This window comes from Neopsephotus bourkii, unplaced genomic scaffold (genome assembly GCF_033783945.1).
Source record: "Neopsephotus bourkii isolate Nb327-2 ecotype Australia unplaced genomic scaffold, CSIRO-AGI_Nbou_v1 NB_718, whole genome shotgun sequence".
Classification (NCBI taxonomy): domain Eukaryota; kingdom Metazoa; phylum Chordata; class Aves; order Psittaciformes; family Psittacidae; genus Neopsephotus; species Neopsephotus bourkii.
In genome coordinates, this window is record NW_026901217.1 from 1,957,721 (window position 1) to 1,981,083 (window position 23,363).

Sequence of the window (23,363 nt, forward strand, 5' to 3'; positions counted from 1 at the left end):
GAGTCAGCAGTGGTCTATAAACTAAATGCAAAACTTCCCATTTAATCAGAACAGATCCATGCCACCTCCGGATACAGGGCAAGCAGACCTATCTCTTTATCTCTTGGTGTCAGTTCTTTTCTTGCTTATTGCTTTTCCATAATTACTGCACATTATTTTTGGATATCCACCTTCAAAAAACCCTTCTATTCCTGTTTAGGCAAGTTGGTTTACCTTTGTACAGTTCTACATTATCAAGACAATCAATGCAAACTACCCTTGGAATTTTTCATCTGTAGCTTCCTCAATATTTCTTCGCTTCTTTATCCTCTGAACAGATACAATCATGCAATAATTTTAGAAACAAAACCTTCATGCTTAGAGGAATGTGAGCTATTTCTTTTGACTGTTCATTTTCAGAAATTGTTTCAAACACTTTTAAAGGAGAATAATTCCATTTCTTGTTAAAGTGTACATATAAAAAACAAACTCTTCAGTAAATTTGGGATCAAGTTACAGAGTTTTAGGTTTTAAGTTTTAAGAATCTTTTTTTTTTCTTTCAGTCTTTATCACATCTGTTCTCAGTTAGGTCTCATCAAAGTTCTGATTTTGAACTTACAATCATTCAGAACACTTACTTCATACACTTACTGCTCAGTTCACGTTACTTAGCCTTCTTATTCGGTGCAGCCAAAAAAACCCGCAACTCCACCAGCTTGCTCACATAGCAATTTCTTGGAACATCTTCCAGTGTAACATGCCATTATATATAGACAGAGACGAAAACTCTCTTGAAATTTTGCAATCACTTTGCCTAGCAATCTACCACTATCTTCAGACTTGGTACACTGCAGTACAGATTGCTGATACTCCATCACTATAGGTTACTTTATTACTAGATCTTTGTCATGCTATTTCTTTTTGGAAAATTCTAACTAAGGCTTCCAATTAATAGCTTCCAGTTTTTGAACCTTTCAGGATGAGAAGATTCAAGTACTTTTGCTTGTTCACACAAGGTAAGAATGTGGTACACAGGTAGTTCATTAGCAACCTTGTGTGGCCTTAATTAATAAGGACATTCTCAGGCATTTAACCCTAAACATGTGAGCATGTTGTAGGGACACAGGGATTATGTTTCTTTTACATACTATATGGTTATAGTCAGGTTATGCAGGTACTGATTCTGGTGGCTATTTTAATGCTTATCATGGCCGTCTTCTTATTAGACTTTAGTGAGGTTTTTTGATCATGTAAGAAACAAACTTCACCAGGACCTTGGGAAATTACAGTACATGCTTATTTTGAAATGTGCAATTACAGTTTGATATAGGACTCTTCTACATAGCACAGGCATTGACAGATATTTTTAACCTTGTCCAGGGCACTCCTTTGCAGACTCTGTTCTTGTTTGCCTACATTTTAACCACACTTTCCATTTCAAAGTTTGCTTAAGGCTGACAAAATTCAGAAAGTTCCAGCTGAACTCAGATTTAAACTGCATGCTAGAATCAGCAATGGTACCCCTTGGGGAAGAAATACAAATCCCACTGATACTCCCTGAGCACAACAAATAAGTATGGAACAATTATGCTTTGGCTGCTTTGGTGTCCAAGACGAGTGGACACTTCTGAAAATTTTTGGTCTTTATATAGAAATGTCCCACTGTGATGTGGGAGAAAAAAACCACTAACATTTGTTTAAAAAAAAGAAAAGAAAGAAAAAAAGAGATACTACAGAGACAAATGTCACAGAAAATCTTACATTGCAACTAGTATCTCTAAATTCAGTGAAAGATGTCTCTCAAATCCCATGAAAAACAAGGATGTGTGTTACAACATGAACAATAGTATAAAACAAAATGTTGAACAGCTTCTCATTCCATGAATACTCCCCATTCAATGTAACAAGTGATAGGAGTCATGAGAAAGGATAGTTTGCAATTGTGCAATTAAACCCTTATTGTAAAGCATATGCAAAATGTCTAAAGCAGCCTTAATTTTATGGATTCTTGACTTCTGACTATTTAAGCCTTGTATGTTTTTTAATGTTAAGAAATTTTATTCCTATGATCAGTAGTAGATACTATACAGGGAGAACTTCCTTCATCATCCAGGCAAAGGGCATGTGACAAAAAAGACTATATAGTATTCTCAAAGCTCATTTGTATGGGGCTGGAATTTCTCACAGTCTGGGCTGCCATTTTTTCCACTTTATGTTCGCAAACCCCCTTCTCAATATGCAGTAGCGTATGTTTGTAGTAGTGAGGGACAGATGCTCAATCTCAACAAAGATCAATGCGGCTCCAGGGAGCACTGTAGCATCTTTTCTCTGATATTACACTTCACTGTCCTGAGGCTGTTCCTATGTGGCAGCTTATCAGGTTGCCAGTCTGTCTTTAAGATTGCTCTCTTTATCTTATTTTTTTAAATAAGAATGTATATTTAAAAGACATACCTGTCCAATAATAAGTGGGACTACAACAGTCATAAACAGCTGAGAGAATATAGATGTAAAAGGCACAGAGGAGGATGATCCAAGCTACAAAATAAAAAATATACCATTAATATTGCACTTTTTCTTAGTGTCTGTGAATTTCATAAATATATCACACATTAGTATACATTTTATTTTACTTTACACATAAAAACTTGGGAGTATGTGCGCAAAGTTGGAAGCAGGTGCATGCATCTTTAAGTCCTAATAAAGCATTTGGTATTCCATAGTAACAAAACTGAAACAATCTCTGGTTGATTATTTTATGACCTAAGGTAATAGTCCCATCAATATTCATTTAATTGAAACCCTGCTACACATATATACCAAGTAAATTATATAAGTATCTGTAGGCTGATAGTCTAAAAAGACAGGAGTGAATATTTCTAACTAAGCAGCTAGCTCAACTAACCTTACCATTTATACAAAAGCAACAAAAATTCATGTAGCTATTTCAATAAATAAGAAAAAAATAGTGAAGACATTCACATATTTTACTTCAATTAAGGTAAAAATATTTAATAAACTACAGCATCTCATCCCCATCACCTCCAATTTTAGCAATGTGGGCACAGAAGGCAGTTGGAGGGGACCTGAAGATGATGTCATCACTGAGACTTTTGGTCTGTAAGAAGGGTGCAAATGAGAGCACTGAGATTAAGGAGCCTAAATTCCCCATGAAGTCAAGAGGGAGAAGTAAAAGCTTGCAGGGGAAGACTCAGATCACTCACATGAGTACCTGAAGTCAGGCAGCGCAGCTACTCTGTTCCCAAGGGACACAAGGCAAGGAATCTGCATGATTCCTTGCAGAAAGTGGAGCAGAAAACTATCATACCACTCATAATCTCCTTGTTGTTTTAATTCTTGTAAGGAGCTTCTGAAATTTTAAAAGGTTCCTAGTTTTTCAAACTCTATTTGGACTTATATTTTGCTACGTGCTGAGGAGCTAAAAGCATTACTTACTGTGTATTCAAAGAAGCTTTTTCAAATGAAAGTGAAGATTTTTAAACTTTAAAATCGGTGTGGGTCACAGAGGAGTGAATCTCACCAAGCAGTCCACATGTCAGGCCCCTCTGCATAGCTTCACAAACTATGACATTTTGTCGGTGGCTCTTGTTCATTTTTATAAAAACCTTGATTGGACTTCTCTCACTTGCTTAAAAGCTTTATGCGCAGTGGATGTATAATCAGCTTCTAAGTCAGGAATGAAAAACTGTTCAGCAATATTGTACACTGCTGAAAAAGGCAGCCATTCAAACAGAAACAGTCTTGCCAGCTTTCTTAAATATTACTTAAATACAGTCTTCAAGCATTTGGTATATATGAGGATATGTTTTGGTTTGGGTGTGGGGGGTTTGGGGTGGGTTTTTTTTTTTTTTTTAATTTAGTTTTACATAATTGGAAACTGATTACAGGTACTGTGCTGGGATGCTAAATCAATTTACTAAGGAAAATTATTTTATTCAAAGAAACAATCTTCTCTATCAGGATATCAGCATATGGTTCTTCATCAACTTCACCCCACCCTTTCAGGCTCATCTCGCTATTACCTGGACCACCAAAGGCACACACTTCAGGTAACCACCTCATCCTGACTAGATTTTAAACAAAACAGAAATCCACATTATCAGTCCAAAATGAATAAATAAATAAATGATTCATTAATATGGAGCTAGCTGTTTTGCCTTGAGTCCTTAAGAGGTCCTGCTATAACACACCTGGAACAGAAGTTGGAAGCAGTGTGTATGCTGGACTCTGCCTGTCCTTCATACGCTACTATGGCATTAGACTTGCCTGTCCCATCTGTGATACTGACATTACTTCTTCCAAAAGACTTCTGAACTCTGTTTCCCTTCTGTATATTATAACTTCAGGGGAATGTTTTTTATCAGAATCTGTAAATTACACAACATGTATAAACTCTTGCATGGCCTTATTTTAAATCTATTCACAGAGGAGACACAGAAGATAACAGCTGAAGAAAAGAGAAGGCAGGCATTTCTCAATCACACAGAATAAAAAGACTTTTAACTCTGGAAATACAGTGGCTAACCATGAGGAATCACAAAGGCTAAAAATAATGAATGCTAACTTGACCAGGATTGTCTCAACATTTGTAGTATGCAAACACATCAGAATCACAAACTAAAATGCCCCACAGACTCTCAGACATTGCCTGGGTTCCAAACTTCCTTTGGCTATGTTTGTCACATCCACTTTGAGAAAAAGAAGTGAGAGCTGAGGAACAGAGGAAACAAATAGCTTGATATAAACGTTACTCAAACCTACCTACACATACATAAATGCAACTATTCTGTCTGAATGAATAAACATGATTTTACTCAGGTTTTAGTTGGATCAAGCTAAGTTCTGTGCTCCATTTGCTGTCATAAAATTATTTATTTTGGTTTTTTTTAAACCACCTAGATGATCTGCATTGCACAAAAATTAGCATTATGCTTAAATGTCTCATTATATTTGGCTGCCCTCCTTGCTGTAATAATCTCCATGCCTAAAAATGAACCTTTCTTCACAGGGAAACAAACAGAATTACTGCAAGAAACAGTGGAAAGACATCATAGAATCAAATTGCTGATTTATAGCTGTAAAAATAATCTGGGTCATGTTCAGGTTTGAGGTGAATTGCACAGAAGGGAAAAAAGGCAGACTGGGTGACTCAGGACAGGACCCTCGTGGTATCCTTGTTCTATGATCCTGTAAAGACGTGTAGTTAGCTTCTGCCATGTAGAAGCAGGATGTGTACTTAAAAGGCTCCTCTAGCATTTATAGATGAAAATTTCAAGAGCATAACCAAGTAGAAAAGAAAGTCTTCCACAGAAACATTAAATTCTACCTAGGCAAATTTACAGTATTTTGTGTCAGGAAGAGGGAGAGCCCTCTTGTTATTCTCTAACTGCTATCTGTATTCAATTTCTATCCAATACAATTCGTATCCAATTGTGTTGGATATAGTAAAAGGTGAATTTGAAAATAAAATTATCAAGTACAAATTTCATAGCAGTCATTAAAAAGTTCTAGTTAATTGTAAAGGGTTTGGATCAGAGAATTTTGTCTTCCTAATGATTAAAGAGACAGGAAATGGTGAGGTAAATAACCAGGCAGGAATAACGATGCACTTCAAATCTTCCCCATGAAGGAGTTGATCTATTAATAGCTAATTTGCTATGCTGCTTTCTCCCCTCACAGTAATCAGCCTTTTGTCACATACTAGTAAAATCCATTAGCTGCAACTTCCTTATCAACTTCCATGGCTTTCCAGCTACTAAAATATTTGCATATTTAACGATTCATTTAACTGATACAGACTCTCAAGTACCAAGTGCTAGAGGAATAACAAGGAATAGTGTGTAGAAATCCTGTTAAAAAAAAAAAATGTATTAAAGCTCCTTTTAATAAAAGGATTTACCTGAAATACATGGCATTGGAGAAGACTTGGCAAAAAATTGAGAAATAATTTTTTAAATGATGTTTTAATTTAAAGATTGTGACTATATGGGAAAGATTTTAACTGCAGTATTTCAATCAACTTCTAGTTTCATTCATGTCCTTAGTCACAAGTAATTTTTTTTCACTTGTTTTCTGTGATACTTGCACAGATTTTCCTTCACCTGTCTACTCCTGAGCTCTTTCAGCAGTGCTCCTTTCCAGTACTTACGGTATCACTACAATGCCACCATAAAAATACCTCCTATAAAATTAAGCCATTTGACAGGGTACCAGAAAACACAACATGATTGAATAAATCAAGAAAAGAAGAAAACTGATAAAGCCATAGAAGATTCCATTTTGGTACAAACATCACAGTAGTCATCCTTAGTGAAAAAGCAAACTTGGGAGTGATGTCTGATGGTTCCAGGAAGGATTTTGACAAATGTATGTTTAAAAATACACATGAATTTTGCATTGGGTCCTTAACATTCCACATTAACTCATTTGCAGGCATGCTTCTGAAGAATGTAAAGTACATAAAAACGTAAAATACTTATCTCTAACATTGATGGCTTTCAATAAAGTTACATAGATTCGCAGATCTTGACTAACATTACTTTGCTAGCGAACCAGCTGTACTTCCTCCTATTGACAAGACTGTACCGGTCAGGCACTAAGCCTCAGCAGCAAAGGCAATACCAAGAAGGTGGCAAGGCTGGGATACTGTACCATAAAAACCACAGCATCACATTTGGTTCCAACAGGTGTGCGGATGACTGACTTCTTGTATTTTTATACTGGATACAGTCAACAAAATCATAAGCTTGTGTGGTTTGTTCACACAAAAAAGGTCACTCTGCATTATCCTCTTACATGGTAGCACAGCGTCTATGCTCATTTTGCTTCCAGGGCAAATCCAAATTACATGACCTTGCTGAGGCATTAATGAAAAGAAATCTACGTTCATACATATTTCTGTTTTTCATAACAATCTAAGGACATATAAGTGAGATGATACAGCTACAAGTGTTTCACAGTGCAGTGCTCCTGAAGTTGTGTATTTCAGATGAAACATCATAAAAGGTGCTGACATCTCGAGGTTATTGAAGAGATCACAGAACTATTATCTTCACAGTATGATGACATCTTTTGTTTAACTTTTAGTAATGCAAATGTGCCCAAATGCACCATACTTCAGAATTCAAATCATAAACTGTTACTACAAATCACAAACCTTTAATACAATTACTAAAGGAAGTAACTAAACTGAACAGGGAGAACAAGTCATATAAGCAAAGACGGACAGTCATACCCAAGTGACTAACTTCCTCAGGCATTACTTAACCTATTTGTAGTCATTATTTATTGATAATAATATAGTTATTTCCAAAAGCAAAATTTAGTCTACACTTCAATTTATTGTTGATGTGGTTCTCTCCCTTCCCATACACCCCAAATGCCTTTGAGAAAATAAAACTTATGTCTCTGCTTTAAAAAAATTTCATGATCAATTACCTTCGGTTTCAGCTAAGTACATGACCAGACGAGGAAGATGGACAGCATCCTCCTCTGAATGCTTTGGTACACAGCCTCCTAACCATCACTAATGAAACACTGCAGAACTGTGCAAAGAAATGTGAACAGCATAACCCTGAGTTAACTTGAAACTGATGTATCTTACAGCACTTTGTTTCAACACTCCTGTTCACCAAATATATGAACTGTAATCAATTACACACAGTTTATGGGACACTGCCCATTTATAACATCTTTGCTGAGAATATAACATATTAACTGTTAATAATAAGGGTTAACATGAGGATGATGATACTGCCGATTAATGCATTTGGAAGACAGATTCAATAGCTTCCTAAGTAAAATGTTAATCAGAGGAATCTGTGGTGAAGGCAGCTATTCTTTAAAGTCTAGATGTGAATCCTCTCAAGGATAGAGTCTAGTAATTATGTGCACAGTATTTAAGGTTTCATTAAATCCATCAGAACCTTTTAGAACGCTTCTTTTGAGTAAGCTTTACACCTGGTGTTTCATAGTAGAAAAGCACTTTTCAGAAATGTAACTGACAATCTTATGGTCAACTCCATTCAAGATGATAAATTATTTGCCTTAAATGCATTATTTATAATAAGCTTCAACATGCCTTTATCAATATTATTTAAACAACTTATATTTACATTACTAGGCAATTATGAATAGAAAAGACAGTTCAGAACATTATATCCTCTGGTGCACATAGGGCAAAATTTAAACCGTAACTGCTACTGCAAGTTAAGCTATATAACAAAACCAAACTAATGGACAGGAACATATTTTATTTCTGGCAGCACTAAGGGTATTTCATGCTCTGTGCACCGGGAGATAACAAATAGGATCACTAATGCAATATAGCGTTCAGACTACCACAGTATGACCCTGGCAGTGCTAGTGCTCATGAGTACCAAACTTAGAAACTGAAATTTGTTGAAGGCGTTGGCTTCAAAGGTCCCTGAATGGTGTTCAGAAGCCCAGCCCAGCTACTGTTGAGGTAAATGCAGCTTTTATCTTGAAACTTGAAAATTCCAAATCTTTATTGACTAAGCCTTAAGGCTAAGTTGCATGCCTAAATTACTCACTGCACAACAATTAAAGTGCATTTTACACACTTCTCGTACAAGTGTCTCCAGTGCTGCTAGGAAGAACAGAGGCACCCACTTTGCCTTCCTGTTCTTGCACACAAAATTTTACCATCCCTTTTGAGAAGCAGCAGCGAAAACTGCAACTCAGGGAACAGAATATCATGTTACCTGCCCATAAAGTCACCAAAGGAAAGATCTTTGCTTAAAAAGGTATGCAGATCATTCCTTAACATTTCAATTTCTAAAGAAAATATCCCTTTGGGCTATGTAAAGCACCAAAACTCAGTGAGATACAGCAGGGTGAAAGTTGACAGTGAGCAAAAGTTTAAAAAGCTGAAGCTTCAGTCACTTAGAAACAAAGGCACAAGTCTCTGGATGAATGCCTATAAAAGAAACAGGTTTCATACAGGAGAGAAGAGGATAGCAACAAATTCAGTGCAAGAATAATAAACCCCACTTCTTTTTTTTTCTAGAGTAGTTATCTTTTTCAACCTACAGTAAGTCTATCGTCCCAGGTACATCAAGAAAACTCTGCTAGTGTGCATTGATATACACAGTATGGTCAAAGCAGTTCTTGCGTAAACACAGGAACACCAGATGAATTACAATTTGTTATAGTAAAATAAGGATCTTCCCACACAGCTTTACTGAAGCAGTAGTTGATAATGTTACAGTCACTCTCACAGTACTATTTATCCCAGTTTAGTATACACTGCTATATTTGTGTACAGTACATATGCTGCTTAAGCATCGCTACCACAAACAGCGTGCCACTTGTATGCCACTTACAAATTGTTTCAGACTAACTTCTCACATGCCCTCCTTTCCAGTGTGCTGGCTTACATATAACGCAATTAGTAAGATAAACATGAAAGACAATGTATACATCTGCTGAAATCGTTGAAGTGCTTCAGCCTATTCCCCTGCTCTTCACAAAGCCACATTCCTCACTTGGCAATCTGCATCATTCCCTATCATTTATGCTACCAAATCCTCAAGCACCAAGACTTCCTGACAGGGGACTTAAAGCACCACTACCCATCTGTTAAAGCATCTTTGTTGTATGCTGATGAATACCCATACCTTTATACAGTATGAAGATAAAACCTGGTCTTCTCCCTTTTCTTCTAACACGAACTGTAAGGAACAAGGCCCTGACTAAAGACTAATGATGAACAAGAAATCCTGAACTAACAGAAAGGAAGCAGGATCACATTTAGCTGTACACAAGGGCTCCAGTAATGTATCTTGCTGCTGCTGCGCTCTCACTAACCTCACCACAAAAATACCCATGGGCTTAGTTGTCCAAAAGCAGGGCTCTGTTTACCTGAACAATGCTTTCCCAATTGGCCTGTCATCCATTTTGGGTCAGTATAATATTGTCCAGCTCCTGCACGTGAAAGCTTTCCAAAGATCTCTCAACTGAGTAATCAGCTTACTTGGCAAGTGCCTGTATTTCAAACACCCAGCCTGACTAATAGTACATGACTTTGTAATTGTACCAGAACTATCGGGTTTGATCGCCTTAGAATGAAGTACAGGTAGTGTTTGCATTCATTGCAACACATTCTGATGGCCTATCTGGGAGACAGCTTATTTCAAATACTGACCAGAAAAATTTTCCTTGTTATTAAAGCACTGTTATATCACCCAAATTTTGTAATCCCCATCACAATTAGCAGACAGGTCTCAAGGGTACCCAAAGGCCATTCAGAACCTTCAGAACTCTCAAATGATGTTCAAAAGTGATCTGGTAGGGGGGCTGGGAAGGTAAGGGCATGTCTCCTTCACAGCCTGACCACCTGAGGAGGTGAAAAGAGATGTGTAATTGCTGAACACTTCTGTTATATACCTCCCAAAGTATAGAAGTGGTGATCACACTGGGAACACAAACCAGATCAGTTTCATAATCAACGAGTCTATTGTATTACAAGTCATAGAATCATAGAATAGGGTTGGAAAGGACCTTATGATCATCAAGTTCCAACCCCCCCCCCCCGTCATGGGCAGGGACACCTCGCTCTAAATCATATTACCCAAGGCCTCGTCCAACCTGGCCTTGAACACTTCCAGGGACAGAGCATTCACAGCCTCCCTGGGCAATCCATTCCAGTGCCAGTCAATACCATAAAGTACAATGAAACAAGAACCTTAGCCCAGGCCCCCCAACCAACGAACACTAACATGCCAAATACTGGCTGTAAGGGATGACATGCTGAAACTCCGAGGTAAAGAGCAACAACTTTGAGAGCCACTAAATCAGCATTGTGATGAGTGACTATTAATCCGAAACAATGAATACTTATCACAAATACGACTAGACATACTCTGGTCAGATCTGTCGTTATCTCAACCCTTTGTGCCCCACATTGGGTGCCAAAAAGAACTGTTATGGTTTAAGCCCAGCTGGCAACCCAGAACCATGCAGCCGCTCGCTCACTCCTGCCTGCTTCTGGAGGGACAGGGAGGAGAATCAAAAGAATGTAACTCCCATGGGTTGAGATAAGAGCAGCCCAGTAACTAAGGTAGAACACAAAATCACTGCTGCTACCACCAATAATAATAATGATAAGGGAAATAACAAGGGAAGAGAATACAGCTGCTCACCACCCGCTGACCAATACCCAGCCCAACCTGAGCAGTGATCTAGCCCTTCCAGGTAACTGCCCCCAGTTTATATACTGGGCATGATGGGCTGTGGTATGGAATACCCCTTTGGTTAGTTTGGGTCAGGTGTTCTGTCTTTGCTTCCTCCCAGCTTCCCCTCCTCCCTGGCAGAGCACAAGACTCAGAAAGCCTTTGGTCAGAGTAAACATTACTGAGCAACAACTAAAAACATCAGTATTATCAGTGTTGTTCTCAGGCAATAAAAAACACAGCACTGTACCAGCTACTAAGAAGGAGAAAAACGACTGCTACTGCGGAACCCACAGCAATATCTTAAAAATGCTGTCTAAGAGGTGCAAGATTAGTCAGTAAAAAGACATCTTAAAATCAAGATACTTACAAAAAGCAAAAGCAGAAGTGGAGTTATAACAATGCCCTGGAAGAAACAAAAGAAGAGTCTGTTAGTCAGGGAAGCAGAATAGTCTTTATTTCTTTGTACCTTAGTGCCTGGAAATATAAAAACATCTTTCAACATCATAGAAATGAAGCAACAAGTTCAGCTTTGCTCTTCATGGTGTATGCTCTTTAACATCTGTATGCCGATCATTTTATAAATTATACCCTTTTTTACCTCTAGCTTTCTCCATTTTGCACCTAAGTCCTTCTAGTCTAAAAAATCCGATGCACAGAAATATAGATCATTTATTTTACAAATCATACTAAGTCTCTCCCCTCACTGTACTGTATCTTAACTTGACTAAGCTGCTCCTCCTTAGAGGGGTACTTGTGATCCAAGTCCCATGCTACCCAGTCCCAGGTCCTCTTCTGAGCAAAAGCCACATCAACCATGATGAATTAGGTGTCGTGACTGTGTAATGTAAACTGACATTCCCCAAGGAAATGAGCTGAGATCTGAAAACTCATTTCACTTGATTAGACTTTGCATCTCACTGGTAGAAGGCAAGTCTTTCATCTGATTTAATCACACAGGACCACCTCAGCTTTTCACATCCCCCAGGCAGACGCAAGCAAAAAGATTTGTTGTCTTTACTGACAAGGAACAGGTTTCAAGCTGATGATTGGACAAAACAGAGGATTTTAACTTTCATGAGAGCAAGTCTTAAAATGAGTTGTTTGGGTTGGGAGTTAACATGACATGCATCAGTTTCAGAGCTGCAAACAGCAATTCCCCACCATCCTTCCATCTGACTTCAATATTTTATTATTGCTCAATAAAATGATTCTATCATTTAATGCATGCCAGTTCACAAAGCTTGCTCAGAACTTCTCTGACCCAAGACTATTCCTTCATCCAGATATGTCTCAAGAAAAACTAGTCTTTCAGCTATTCACAAACTTTATTGTTTAATGGACAGAAGTCCAAAACTTGCTCACATTCATCTATAAGGATGCTTATTTTCTGTTTCTTTTTTTTTTGTTGCAAGCTAAAAAAAAAAAATGAAAAAATCAAACAAACAAAAAAAAAAGCAGTTGTCTCTGCTTTTCATTTAACCTTGAGCAACACAACCTTACTTCAACCTTTTGGAAGCTAATATACAGAAAAACTTTACATGACTAGTTTTGCATTTGCTTTCTGGGTCCATAAAAAATCATGGACCCAGACAGCCCATTAGGCACAGAAATTTTGTATTGTGTTCTTAAAACAAAATGTAACAAGTAAATGCCAAAATTGGTAGCAGACAAGAAGAACTGAGGAGGAAACAGTTAAGCTGTGCAACTTGAAGGCTCTGCAGGATTTAAAAACATATTTTGAAATAAATAATATATGCCATATCTGACTGCCCCACAGCCTAGCTATCCATAATCATTTATCTTTTTGCAAATGTCACAGCTGAGACAGATCATAAAAGACTAGAAAGACAAGAAGTAGAAGCAATAAGAATTGCTTCAGGGAGTCACTCACAGTTTACAGGGAGGCCTAGACCAAAATGTAGGTAACAGTTATGAAGAAATGTAAATGTTTAAGTATACCAGCTGTAGAAGAACAGAAGCTGAAGAAGGGAGGAGGCACCAAGAGCTGATCTGATACTTACGTACAGTAGCATCTATGATGCTTAGAACGAAGAACTGATAGTAGTACCTTTCTAATGCAGATGCAACACAGTCACTTCATCAGAACCCAACTCCAACCTGTATGAACTGCTACTAAGAATACATGAGCCGGACTTTCCCCTTCTCCCCCTTTCCCCACTGGCAACTACACTTCACAAGTGCCTGAGTATTCCCTAAGCGTCTTGTAATTTTGGGATGGCAGAACACCACTGCAGCAGGGCCCCACCTTCAGATCTTCACAGTGAGCAAAGAGAAGCATGGATGGAGGGGAAGGTGATATGCCAAAACATCCTGTACTCCAAATGAGCATTGAGTGTAGGAAGAAGAGGACACACTGACAGCTGGTGAGTTTAGCCAGCTCTTCTCTAAATCTGAAGGAACTCATTGATTCAGCACCATTAGTCATTTCTACACGCTTCACGCCTCAGTACATTTTACAGCACTTTTATACGTTACAAAAAATTGCTAAGATAAAAACAAAACAACCTTCCCCTTTCTTTTGATGATAAATAAAGATGGTGTTCTTCCTCTTTGGCATGGGGCCTGTGACTTGGTGTAAATTTGCTTTAGAAGCATGGTGATACTAACGCAATGGGCAACTGCCACTGCTAAATCAAAGCACACATCACAAAAGGAAACATTACCACTTTGACAATAACACTTCTTCCTAATTCTGTAAGCAGAGGGGAAGAAAATCATGGTATACATCCTAAATAGATTCTTAGCTAAGCTTCTTGAAAACCTAGCACTCAAAAGGTCAATTCCAGCAATTCTTTTTAAATTTTACTGTTAAACCCAGTGATCTTAATAATCAGAAGCAAGCTTCCCGTTGCTTCACCACAGAAAGGATTTACAAGGTTGAATTCTGACATTTGCAACACATACACAATCCTCTGGGAAGCTAAACAAATGCCCGACAGAACAGACAAGTTCATATTAAAAAATAGATGCTGTTGCCAAATCAGCTTAATTTGATGTTAATGTTTTATTTTGATAAGGAACACCAGTTTGAAAAAACACTGAGATTACATTAAAGCAGTCATTAGTGCTTTGGTGACTGTGATGGTTTACAGGTGCAAGCAAGGCAAGATTTGCTAGGGGAGGGAACATCTCTTACCAGACGGACAAACAGAATTAGTAAAGAACAAACTTTGGGCACGTAAAGCTCATTTTTATGTTACCTGCAAACACTGACATGCTTGTATGTGCAAACTCCTTCTATTCAGGTTTCTGTTCCAGATCTGAAGAAGGGTTTACATGACTAGTCTATCTAACAGATACTGCCTTTCTCCGCACATACCACCTGGCTTCAACACGTGTCTTCATTTGAAACATGCTCCTCAATAAGCTCGTAAGAATTATGCGATGCATCTCAGTTCATACCCACTAAAGAATAATAAAGAGAGCACACTGAGTCTAAAACCTACTGATATAAAAGACAAACAACTGTTTATGTTTTGAAGGTAAAACCATAATCTGATTCACTCAGAATAAAGAAAAGATGGAAAAAAGTTATTCTGCATGGTCCAGCTCAGGCACTAGCAGAGGCTTCAAAAAGATTAGGCATATTCTGACACTGGCAGTGTGGTTGCTTTCTAAGATTGACAAGCTGAAAAGGAAGGATAAAAGAAGCTAAAAATTAAAATAAAGGCTAAAATTTCTAAGTCCACTGGACACTAACACCATCAGAGAAGATGGAGTAACTAAATTTGACTACATGTTTCCCTGCCTTGCTTTCCAGGCAAGTACTGTCAAATACAGAGTGTATGGAGATAAACAGATTGTAGGTTAGCACTTCCAGCAGAAGCTGAGCATCTGCCCTTGAGAATGCAAGGGCATTACACAGTTTTAGCATCTTCAAAGTTCGGGTGGAGTGTTAAGCTTTCCAACTGCTGCCCACAATGGAGGCAGAGTTGTAAAGTGACTGTCGTTTGCTAGCAGCAGAAAAACTTTCAAGAAATCCATTTACACCTCTGATGTGAAAGATTGACTGAATACATTCCAAAGATTTTAGCGGAAGCGGAAGAAAAGAAATCTCAGCCTGACCTGAGATACTGATACGACATAGGAATCTGAATAATCAGATCTCTGTAAACACATTTCTTTTTACGGTAAAGATCATGAAACATGTCTTAATTAAGGGAGCTGAAATACAGGTTTGTGAGTGTGAGCATGTGCATAAATGTATACTTTAACAGCAGGGATGTACCAGGAAATCCGTTTAATTGTTATTTGTCTTGTATAGATAAAGATGTTAAGAGATTTTCTATAGTTTTCACCCGTATAGCATTGCTGTACAGCAGATATTAAAAGGCATCTATTTTCCAAAAGACTATGTAGAATCAATACACTTAATTGATTGCCAAGTCTGACAGCAAAAGGAAGTAACATAATGGATGTGAAATTATGATGGCAAATCATTAAGAAAGAAATTATGCAAATAGTAAGAGGAAGGTGGGCACAGATCCAGAAGGACACATGGTAGAAGATGAGTAAGGATTATTGTAATGAGGCATGAAATACATGTGAACTTTCCTTCCTTTCCTTTACACACAAATTTCCCATGCAATTTTTCTTCATTCTTACAGGTCATCAGTATGACACGCTTGTGATAATTACTAGTGGAAGAAAAAAAACCCAACAACCCCTAACCAAAGCCACATCTTATCTTAAGAGGTAGGGCTAGAAAGGAAAATTAACGGTTTGTAATCAAGGTCCTGAACAAACATGTATTTTCTGAAATCAATTATCAACTTGTGTTTAAAGCTACAGATGTTCTTGAACACTCCCACAGAGCAGGACAAAAAGGAGCACCAGTGTAAACATTTTTGTGTAATAAACTGAACAGTGAAAAGTTAACTGGGCAACATTTCCACTACTACTGATGGAGCAATGTGCGAGGAAAACGGCTACGGACTGCGGATAATTTCATCATAAAACAAGCACGAATGAGAACTGAGATTAAATCTTCATCTGTGTACAGCACCATTTCTCACATCGGTTATTTCAAGCATCGCTGGCACTTTTTGGTAAAGAAAGAACAACAAAGAAACTCAGCCTGTCCCCACCCCCTAAACAAACACACAAATCCTTGCAGTTTTTCTGATTACAACGAGAGAGGGGGAGAGAGAGACTTTATCTTGAAGCATTTATTATTTCTATTTCTTCTTGTCTTTTGTTTCCTTACTTTTGAGCTTGGAATAGTGGGGTTTCTTCTAAAAAAAAAATTAATCTTTATTTTGACAAATTTGCAGACAACTTTATAATGATTTACATTACAAAATGAGAACCCTGCCCCTAGAAAAGTACTTCTAGGTCTGAATTCGGTATGCTTGTGAGCGAGAGACAGCTTTGACAGGAATACAGATAAAGACATGTTCTCAGAAGATCTTGTACCATCACAAAAGAAAAAAAAGTGGGCTCTTCTAAAGGTCAAAGAGTTTATTGTTCAGTGCTTTCAAGAACACAATTGAGATTGTGAAGACCATAACAGCACTCAAAGCCAACTCCCAAGTCTATTCAAATGAAGGAGTAACAAGACTTCGCCCTACCCTCACTCCTCAGACTGGTCACAGATCCACAATGCCAGATCACAACCCCCGTGTAATATGTTGATTATTACTGTAATACTACATTATGCATCCTCTTGAATAAAAGCATATATATATATATATATACACACACATATATATACTTGATTTATAGGCCCATGCCCAACTACTATGCAGTAACTTTAATTTTAGACATCATATAAAGAATGACTCCTACTGCTGAAATAGGGTTTTCACATACTTGGATAACCAGCCAAAGGCTGGTTCCAGTATCATATTGAGAGTTAAGCCAAAAGTATGAAAAGAATATTTCAGCAAGGTAAAACTCCATACAAGCCTAGTTTGCCTGGCTTCCCAGCAGAGGGCATCTTCAACACATTACAAACGTTCTTATGCAGCAACAGCGTGTTTTAGAACACAGCAGTGAAGCACCTGGAGTTTTAAAGCAACTATAAAAACTTCTTGGGACTTTGCAGGTGATACTGAAATAATATCTGGGATGATGTACAAAATACAGCAAAAGTCTAAATCACAGTTAAAAATAAGTGCTTTCGTCAAATATCCTGAAACCTCATAGCCTGTATTAGCAATATTTTAAGAACATCTAAATGAAATTCAGTTAGATGGGAGCGTAAGAACTATCTGGCAGAGTGTGGAATAGCTCTTGCAATAGATGGGGGGCTGCTGCTGGGGAAACCGCTTCTGGCTGCACTTCTGAAGTGCTACAAGCACCTGCTACTGCAGCAGCTCTGCAGCACTGTGTGTGACTGAGGGAAATTTTCGTGGGCCTTCGCCCATGTATCTGGAATGGGATCAAACTGTATTCCTCATGAAAACTTGTAAAACCTTCCTGCAACTTTTTGTTGCCTCTCTCTTGTGCAACACATTCAAGTCAGCTGTCTTGTTAACAACTTCAGTGCATTCAATGATACTGACAAGCCTGTAGCTCCAACTGTTTCCAATTTCCTCTTTAGCTGCTTTTGCTGACCATAATTCCTGCTTCAAAACATCCTTCCTCTCCCTTAACACTCAATGAGAATCTGTAAAAACTTCCTAATGTGCACAATACTTTTCCTAATCCCAGCTCATTAAACCATTGTCTCTTCCTATTCAAATTTATTTCTTATGTGCTGTCAGCAGAGAACAAGATCTCTATTATTCTGTATGTCAGCATAAGAACTGAATTTATAAATTTATGCTATTAAGTGGGCCCTCCCTAGAGGCAGCATAAAAGGGGGAAAGGAACTTCTCAATCATTCACACCCTTTCGTTTTTCAGAGCAATCCCCGTGTCTTTGCAAAAAATCACTTTGACACAACCCTGCCATTTCTACAATGCAGGCAGGTTCCCACACCATATACCATGACCTCAGTGGGACTGAGGAGGAAAGACACAACCTGTAGGATTAGGGCGTCTGTAGGTGTAAGGATGGCCCTTTCTCAATAAAGCATTTAATGTTTAATAAGGAGATAATAAACTTGCAGCTTTGGGGTATATGTTTAGTGCAAGGTACGTTAATGCAGTGTAAAGGATGCACCACAATTCCTCCTTTGTTTTATGTGTAAAAGCCAGAAATACAGTAACATACATATTTTAGAAATTGTTTTCCCACCTAATTTTTAAGTCTCTTTTCTTGCAGAAGAAAGTTAAAAAGGATTTAAATTTCTCCTGCATTTGGATCTATGTCGAGTAACCAGAAAATGCTAATTTTAATTACTAAGAAGACTTTACTAGTAAATCGTGCCAGCCTCAGCACCTCTGCTGTCATAAAACCATCTGGCTGTACAAAAGGATGGCACACTAGATGGTGCTGTGGGACCTTCCAGGGGAAAAAGGCAACTAAAATATAAGCTCTACTGTTAAATAAATTAGCCACATAGTTGTTCCCGTATTTTCAAACACATTTAAGAGTACTGAGTCACAGCAAGAGAAACCAGAACCACAGGAATGGAAGGAATACACTAAGCAAACATTCTGCTTCAACTGACACTGCTTTTTGGAATAGCTAAGCACCCCTCTTCCGCTGGAACAGCTTCTCACCTCTCCTTCCCAAAACAAGAGACACCAGTCTTACTTTAAAGGGTTCTGTATGTAAAACAGAATTGAAACAGTGATGTCCGAGGACAAAACATCCCTAAAACCTCCTCTGTGCTTCCTTGTAAACTAGACCCAATCACCCTCGAGCAGTCAGTATTTTATTCCGTTGTAAGGTTTTAAAAAAACATATATTTTAACACAATAAGCTTTGAATTAACTAAACTGTGAATTAACTTTTCCTGCCATGATAATATGTTGCATGGAAGAAAATGGAAACTTATTTGAAAAATTACAGAAATCTGATATCAAAGCTAGGACAAATACTACAGAAAAATACCACAGATTCTACTCATGTCTTTCTATGGCTTTCATTGTAACTTGAAACTATTTAAGTGTAACAGTTTCTGTATTAAAAAAAAATCAATATATGAACCAAAGCATATTTCATTTTTTTAATGTAAACACTATGTTTGAATAAGCCACCACTATCTTCCTCCTTTTTCTTCAAGCCAAGAACCTCAAACAGTGCAAGTACAAAACACTGTATAACCCTTCCTTGACATATGGAATAAAAAAAAACCACTTATATAATGGGGAGGAGTGTTGTGGCAATAAAAACCTATACGAATTAATTATGAATCAGTAGGAGTAAAACACTTTCGTAGCATCATATCTCTTGGTGACCCGCTGTTCAGACATACCACTTGAAACGTACCACTAAAGTGCTGGCATAATTCTCACACTCACCCAAACTGTTGGTTTGGTCTGTGGTGTCCATGAAACGAGATACCACACAACCCCCTTCTCCCGCTGCCCCGCACCCTCCAACAAATCAACTGCATGCTTATTCTATAACTATTGTTACATATAAATTAGACAGCTTACAACGGTGGTGTCAGGAAAACGTCTCATCAGCCAAGCTGCTAACTACACTCTGTATAGTAAGGCATGCCCTCCAAATCCCCCAGAGTAAAAGATGATCAGGACCCTTCAGGATCGTTTCCAAGTCTGCTGGAAAGTTAAGCTATCAATAACTAGTTCGAGAGTGAGCTCACTCATACATTCATTTTTTCCTTTAGTCTTAGTGCCCTGAATTGTTCTACTAAAACGTACCAGAAATTTCATTCAATCTGTTTCCACTATTATTCCCAGATATGATTTCCTCTCAGAACTGAGAGGAATTCAAAGCCAAACCCAGCCAAAATGCACACATACATGTGTGTGTGTGCACACGTGTATACACAAACCCCCCAAAACCCAGCCCCCAATATGGTAATCTGTATTGCCTGTGTTCTGTGCTGCCTGCCTGGCCCCAAGTCATCAATAATGAATAGAAATGTACAGCTACAGCAGTAGCCTGTGTCATGGGCTTGTCAGGGATTTTTGAAAAGGAACAAAAACACAGGTTTGCCATTTGATTGTGTCCTCTTTTGCAAACACAGCATAGACAAAACAAAGGGGTATTTAAAAAGTGGTAACAATTAACCCTTTTCATACTAATTGACAGTTTCTTCCACCATACAGACCGGAAAATTATTTGCTTGTAATGCAACCAGTATTCTCCTAGGCCTGGGAATTCAACAATAATGTTGATTCTGAGCACAGGGAGAGGAGGTTGTTTCTATTTTAAGATAATGGATACATACTCAAGAGGAGTCAAATACCATGGTTTAAATAGAGGGAAGAAAAAAATTGTTTTGTTTTGTTGTTTGGTTTGTTTTTTTTCCCCAGGAATCCAGTAAGTTCAGTCTCAAAATTGTTCCTGAAGAAGAAACTTAATGAATGCAAATACATACACACAGAGTCAATGAATGTAATGGCATTATTAAAAAATATGCAGATCCTAATGAATGAGTTAGACAATGTTTAATAAAAAGAGATGGTTCTTGTATCCATTCTTTCTTCTCAGTGTTCCTGAATACATTTCTACAGACATTAGGACGGTAGTCTTACAGGAGTGATTATCACACATTTTACAAACAGAACACACCAGCTGGTATACCACCAATCCACCCCCCCAGGGAGAGTGGGTGGCAGACTACAAAATGTCTACAGGACACACACAAACTAAACTGATTGAAAAGCCAGTTGTAAACTCGAACCTTTCTTGCTTCCTACCCCTGTATAAATTCCAGAGTAAGTATTACAGTTGTAAAATTAATTAATGAAAGCATTAACTTCTGTAGTAAATAAGTAAATATTCCCCACTTTGGAAGACAGAACTGAAGAGACAGCCTTGCCTTCAAAAAGCCTGGAACCAGATAATTTGTAAACAAAATGAAACTCTCTAAGCACCTACTTTGAACTGGGCATCAAAACCAAGACATCTCGATTGAAAACATGTTGCCAGGCCATCTTTTCTAGAAGTCAGTAGCAAATAAAAGAGCATAGTTTAAACATAACTGAGGAAAATCTTCACAAAGCAGCAATCAATAACACGACTTAAACAGCCTACTTTGTACTCTGACCTAATGTTATCTTGTGATAACTGTTTTTAATTATTAGAATGGATTACTATAGTATTCAGCTGAACTGAACTGTGCAGAAATCACTGATCATTCATGGGTTGAATATGTTATTAATGACTGTGAATAAGGAAAAAAGACCATAAACCACCTTTCTGTGGCAGATAATAAAATAACTGCCTCAAAAATTACAAGTACACACTATAGCACACTAAGGTTAAAAAAACAAACAAACAAAAAAAAAAACACCCCAAACCAAAAACCACAGACATGTGATTTAAATTAACTGGTTAAACAAAGATAAGTTACTTACAAAATAAACTTTATTCTGTTTAAAGACTTACCAAATTGTTTTACAGCAGAAAAGTTGTTTCTCAATTCTAACCCCACAGGTACTTCAGCATGACTAGACTGATTATTATTCATTTTATACAATCAGTAAAAACTGCTTCTTTTCTCCTACTGACATGCTTTTGTGGTTTTGCAAGTGCTCAGCCACCCATCTCCCAGCCTCTGTCTAAACACAGGGTTGACAGCATGAAACTTCTGTTTTGTTTGGTATATCCCCCATAGATTAGACGCACATTTTTATGTGCTCAATATGCACACCTGCAACAGGGGTTTGTTTATATGCAGTAGAACGGGCCAAACCCCCTGCCCTTGTTATCAATGCCATATGAGTCATGGAATATTTTGGGGTTTGTTTTTGTGGTTTTTTTTTTAAACCACCCACTTCAAAGACATTCATTTTTTATATGTTATTCACTAGATACATTCACTAGATGCAGATCTTATATTCAAGACAAAAGAATGGTACATTTGTTAAACTGCATGCTGTCGCTCAAGTCACAGATGACCTACTGGGCAAAGGTATTGCTTATAGCAGCCTATCCCTCAGCACAGCATCCTAAATCGCCCATTCCACCTGCTGAAGCAGCTGACATCCGCTTTGAAGCATGCAGGAAACTGGTTGAATCTACAGTGCTGTCACATCAAAAGCACTCTGTCTGCACTGATTTTGAGCTGGCAGGTCCAAGGAAAATTTATCTCCCTGAAACTCACCTCCATAAGGCCACACTGCCTGGCTCACACCTAACCTTGCCAGGAGACAGGAGTGCCACCTAGGAACGTTCTCAGGCTGACCAGCATTGCCCACATCACCCAAACACAATAAGAGGCAGGGTATTGCTATGAGGTTGCTCATGGCAACAAGCACTGAACCCCATGTCTGTTGCAGTGAGCTTTTTGAGGAGTGTCCTCTGACAAAGATGGTACATCACGGTTTACCTGGGAATGGTAATGCTGGCATTCTCTGGGAGCACCAGAGCAGGTAAGTTGTAAAAAGGTAAAAAGCCAGGCAGAGACAACCTAAAGAACTAAGTACTTTCATACAAACAAATAAATAAATAAATAGGAAAAGAAATGTAAGGAGGGGGCAGCAAACAAAATTTGGCTTTGTACTTCAATTTCCTGCATGGGTTATGCTGCTTCAGCTTGCTGTCAGAAGAAGCCTGCTTTTCCCCTGTCTGGTGTGAATACTGGTTTTGCATTTAAATCATCTGCCCTGAAATGTGGATCTTTGATTCAGTAACACAACAGAATATTTCCAGAGGGGGAAAATTGTTTCTGAAAACAAAACAGTCCTAGTCTAGCAGAAACTACCTAGGCAGGGAAGGGAGCTGGCATGGGAGACTGGAACTAAATGAGAGAAAGTAATTCCTTCACAGTCCCCACAAGAAACGCTTTTTTTTATCTGAGCTCCAAGAGCTCAAATGGCAAGACAGTATTAACTTGGAAGGTGTTTCCTATTTTACAGGAGGTAAAATAGGGGAACAACTAAAAGATGTTACCTAAGACTTCTACCCTCCCCTTTTCAGGGCAAGAGCCTTCAGTCTACTCTGTCCTCAGGCTGCCTAGGTGCCTCCTTTCTAAGACCTCCTAAGGCTTTTTCGCAGATCTTCCCAAAGAACCACTACAAGGCTGGAAGTTCACAATATGGGATTAGACCATTGTGTACTTAAATGTCCAAAGGCCCCAGTCCTCTGTGTCCAGAATAAATCTCATTCTACAAGTAA

At 38.2% G+C, this 23,363-nt stretch overlaps 1 protein-coding gene across 12 annotated transcripts in view; it reads right to left on the reverse strand.

The window, feature by feature from the left end:
- Window positions 1-23,363, reverse strand: part of SLC10A7 (solute carrier family 10 member 7) — a 142,098-nt gene that overhangs the window by 35,628 nt on the left and 83,107 nt on the right. For 4 of the 12 annotated variants that reach the window (XM_061354172.1, XM_061354175.1, XM_061354177.1 and 1 more), the window contains exons 6-7: window positions 11,563-11,598; window positions 2,434-2,517 (exon numbers count right to left, since the gene is read on the reverse strand). In XM_061354172.1, the coding sequence (XP_061210156.1) occupies window positions 2,434-2,517; window positions 11,563-11,598 (120 nt within the window). Of the gene's footprint in view, window positions 1-2,433; window positions 2,518-11,562; window positions 11,599-14,544; window positions 15,854-23,363 lie in introns of those variants that run through there. The other 8 variants (XR_009725530.1, XM_061354174.1, XR_009725531.1 and 5 more) reach the window with 6 other exon arrangements.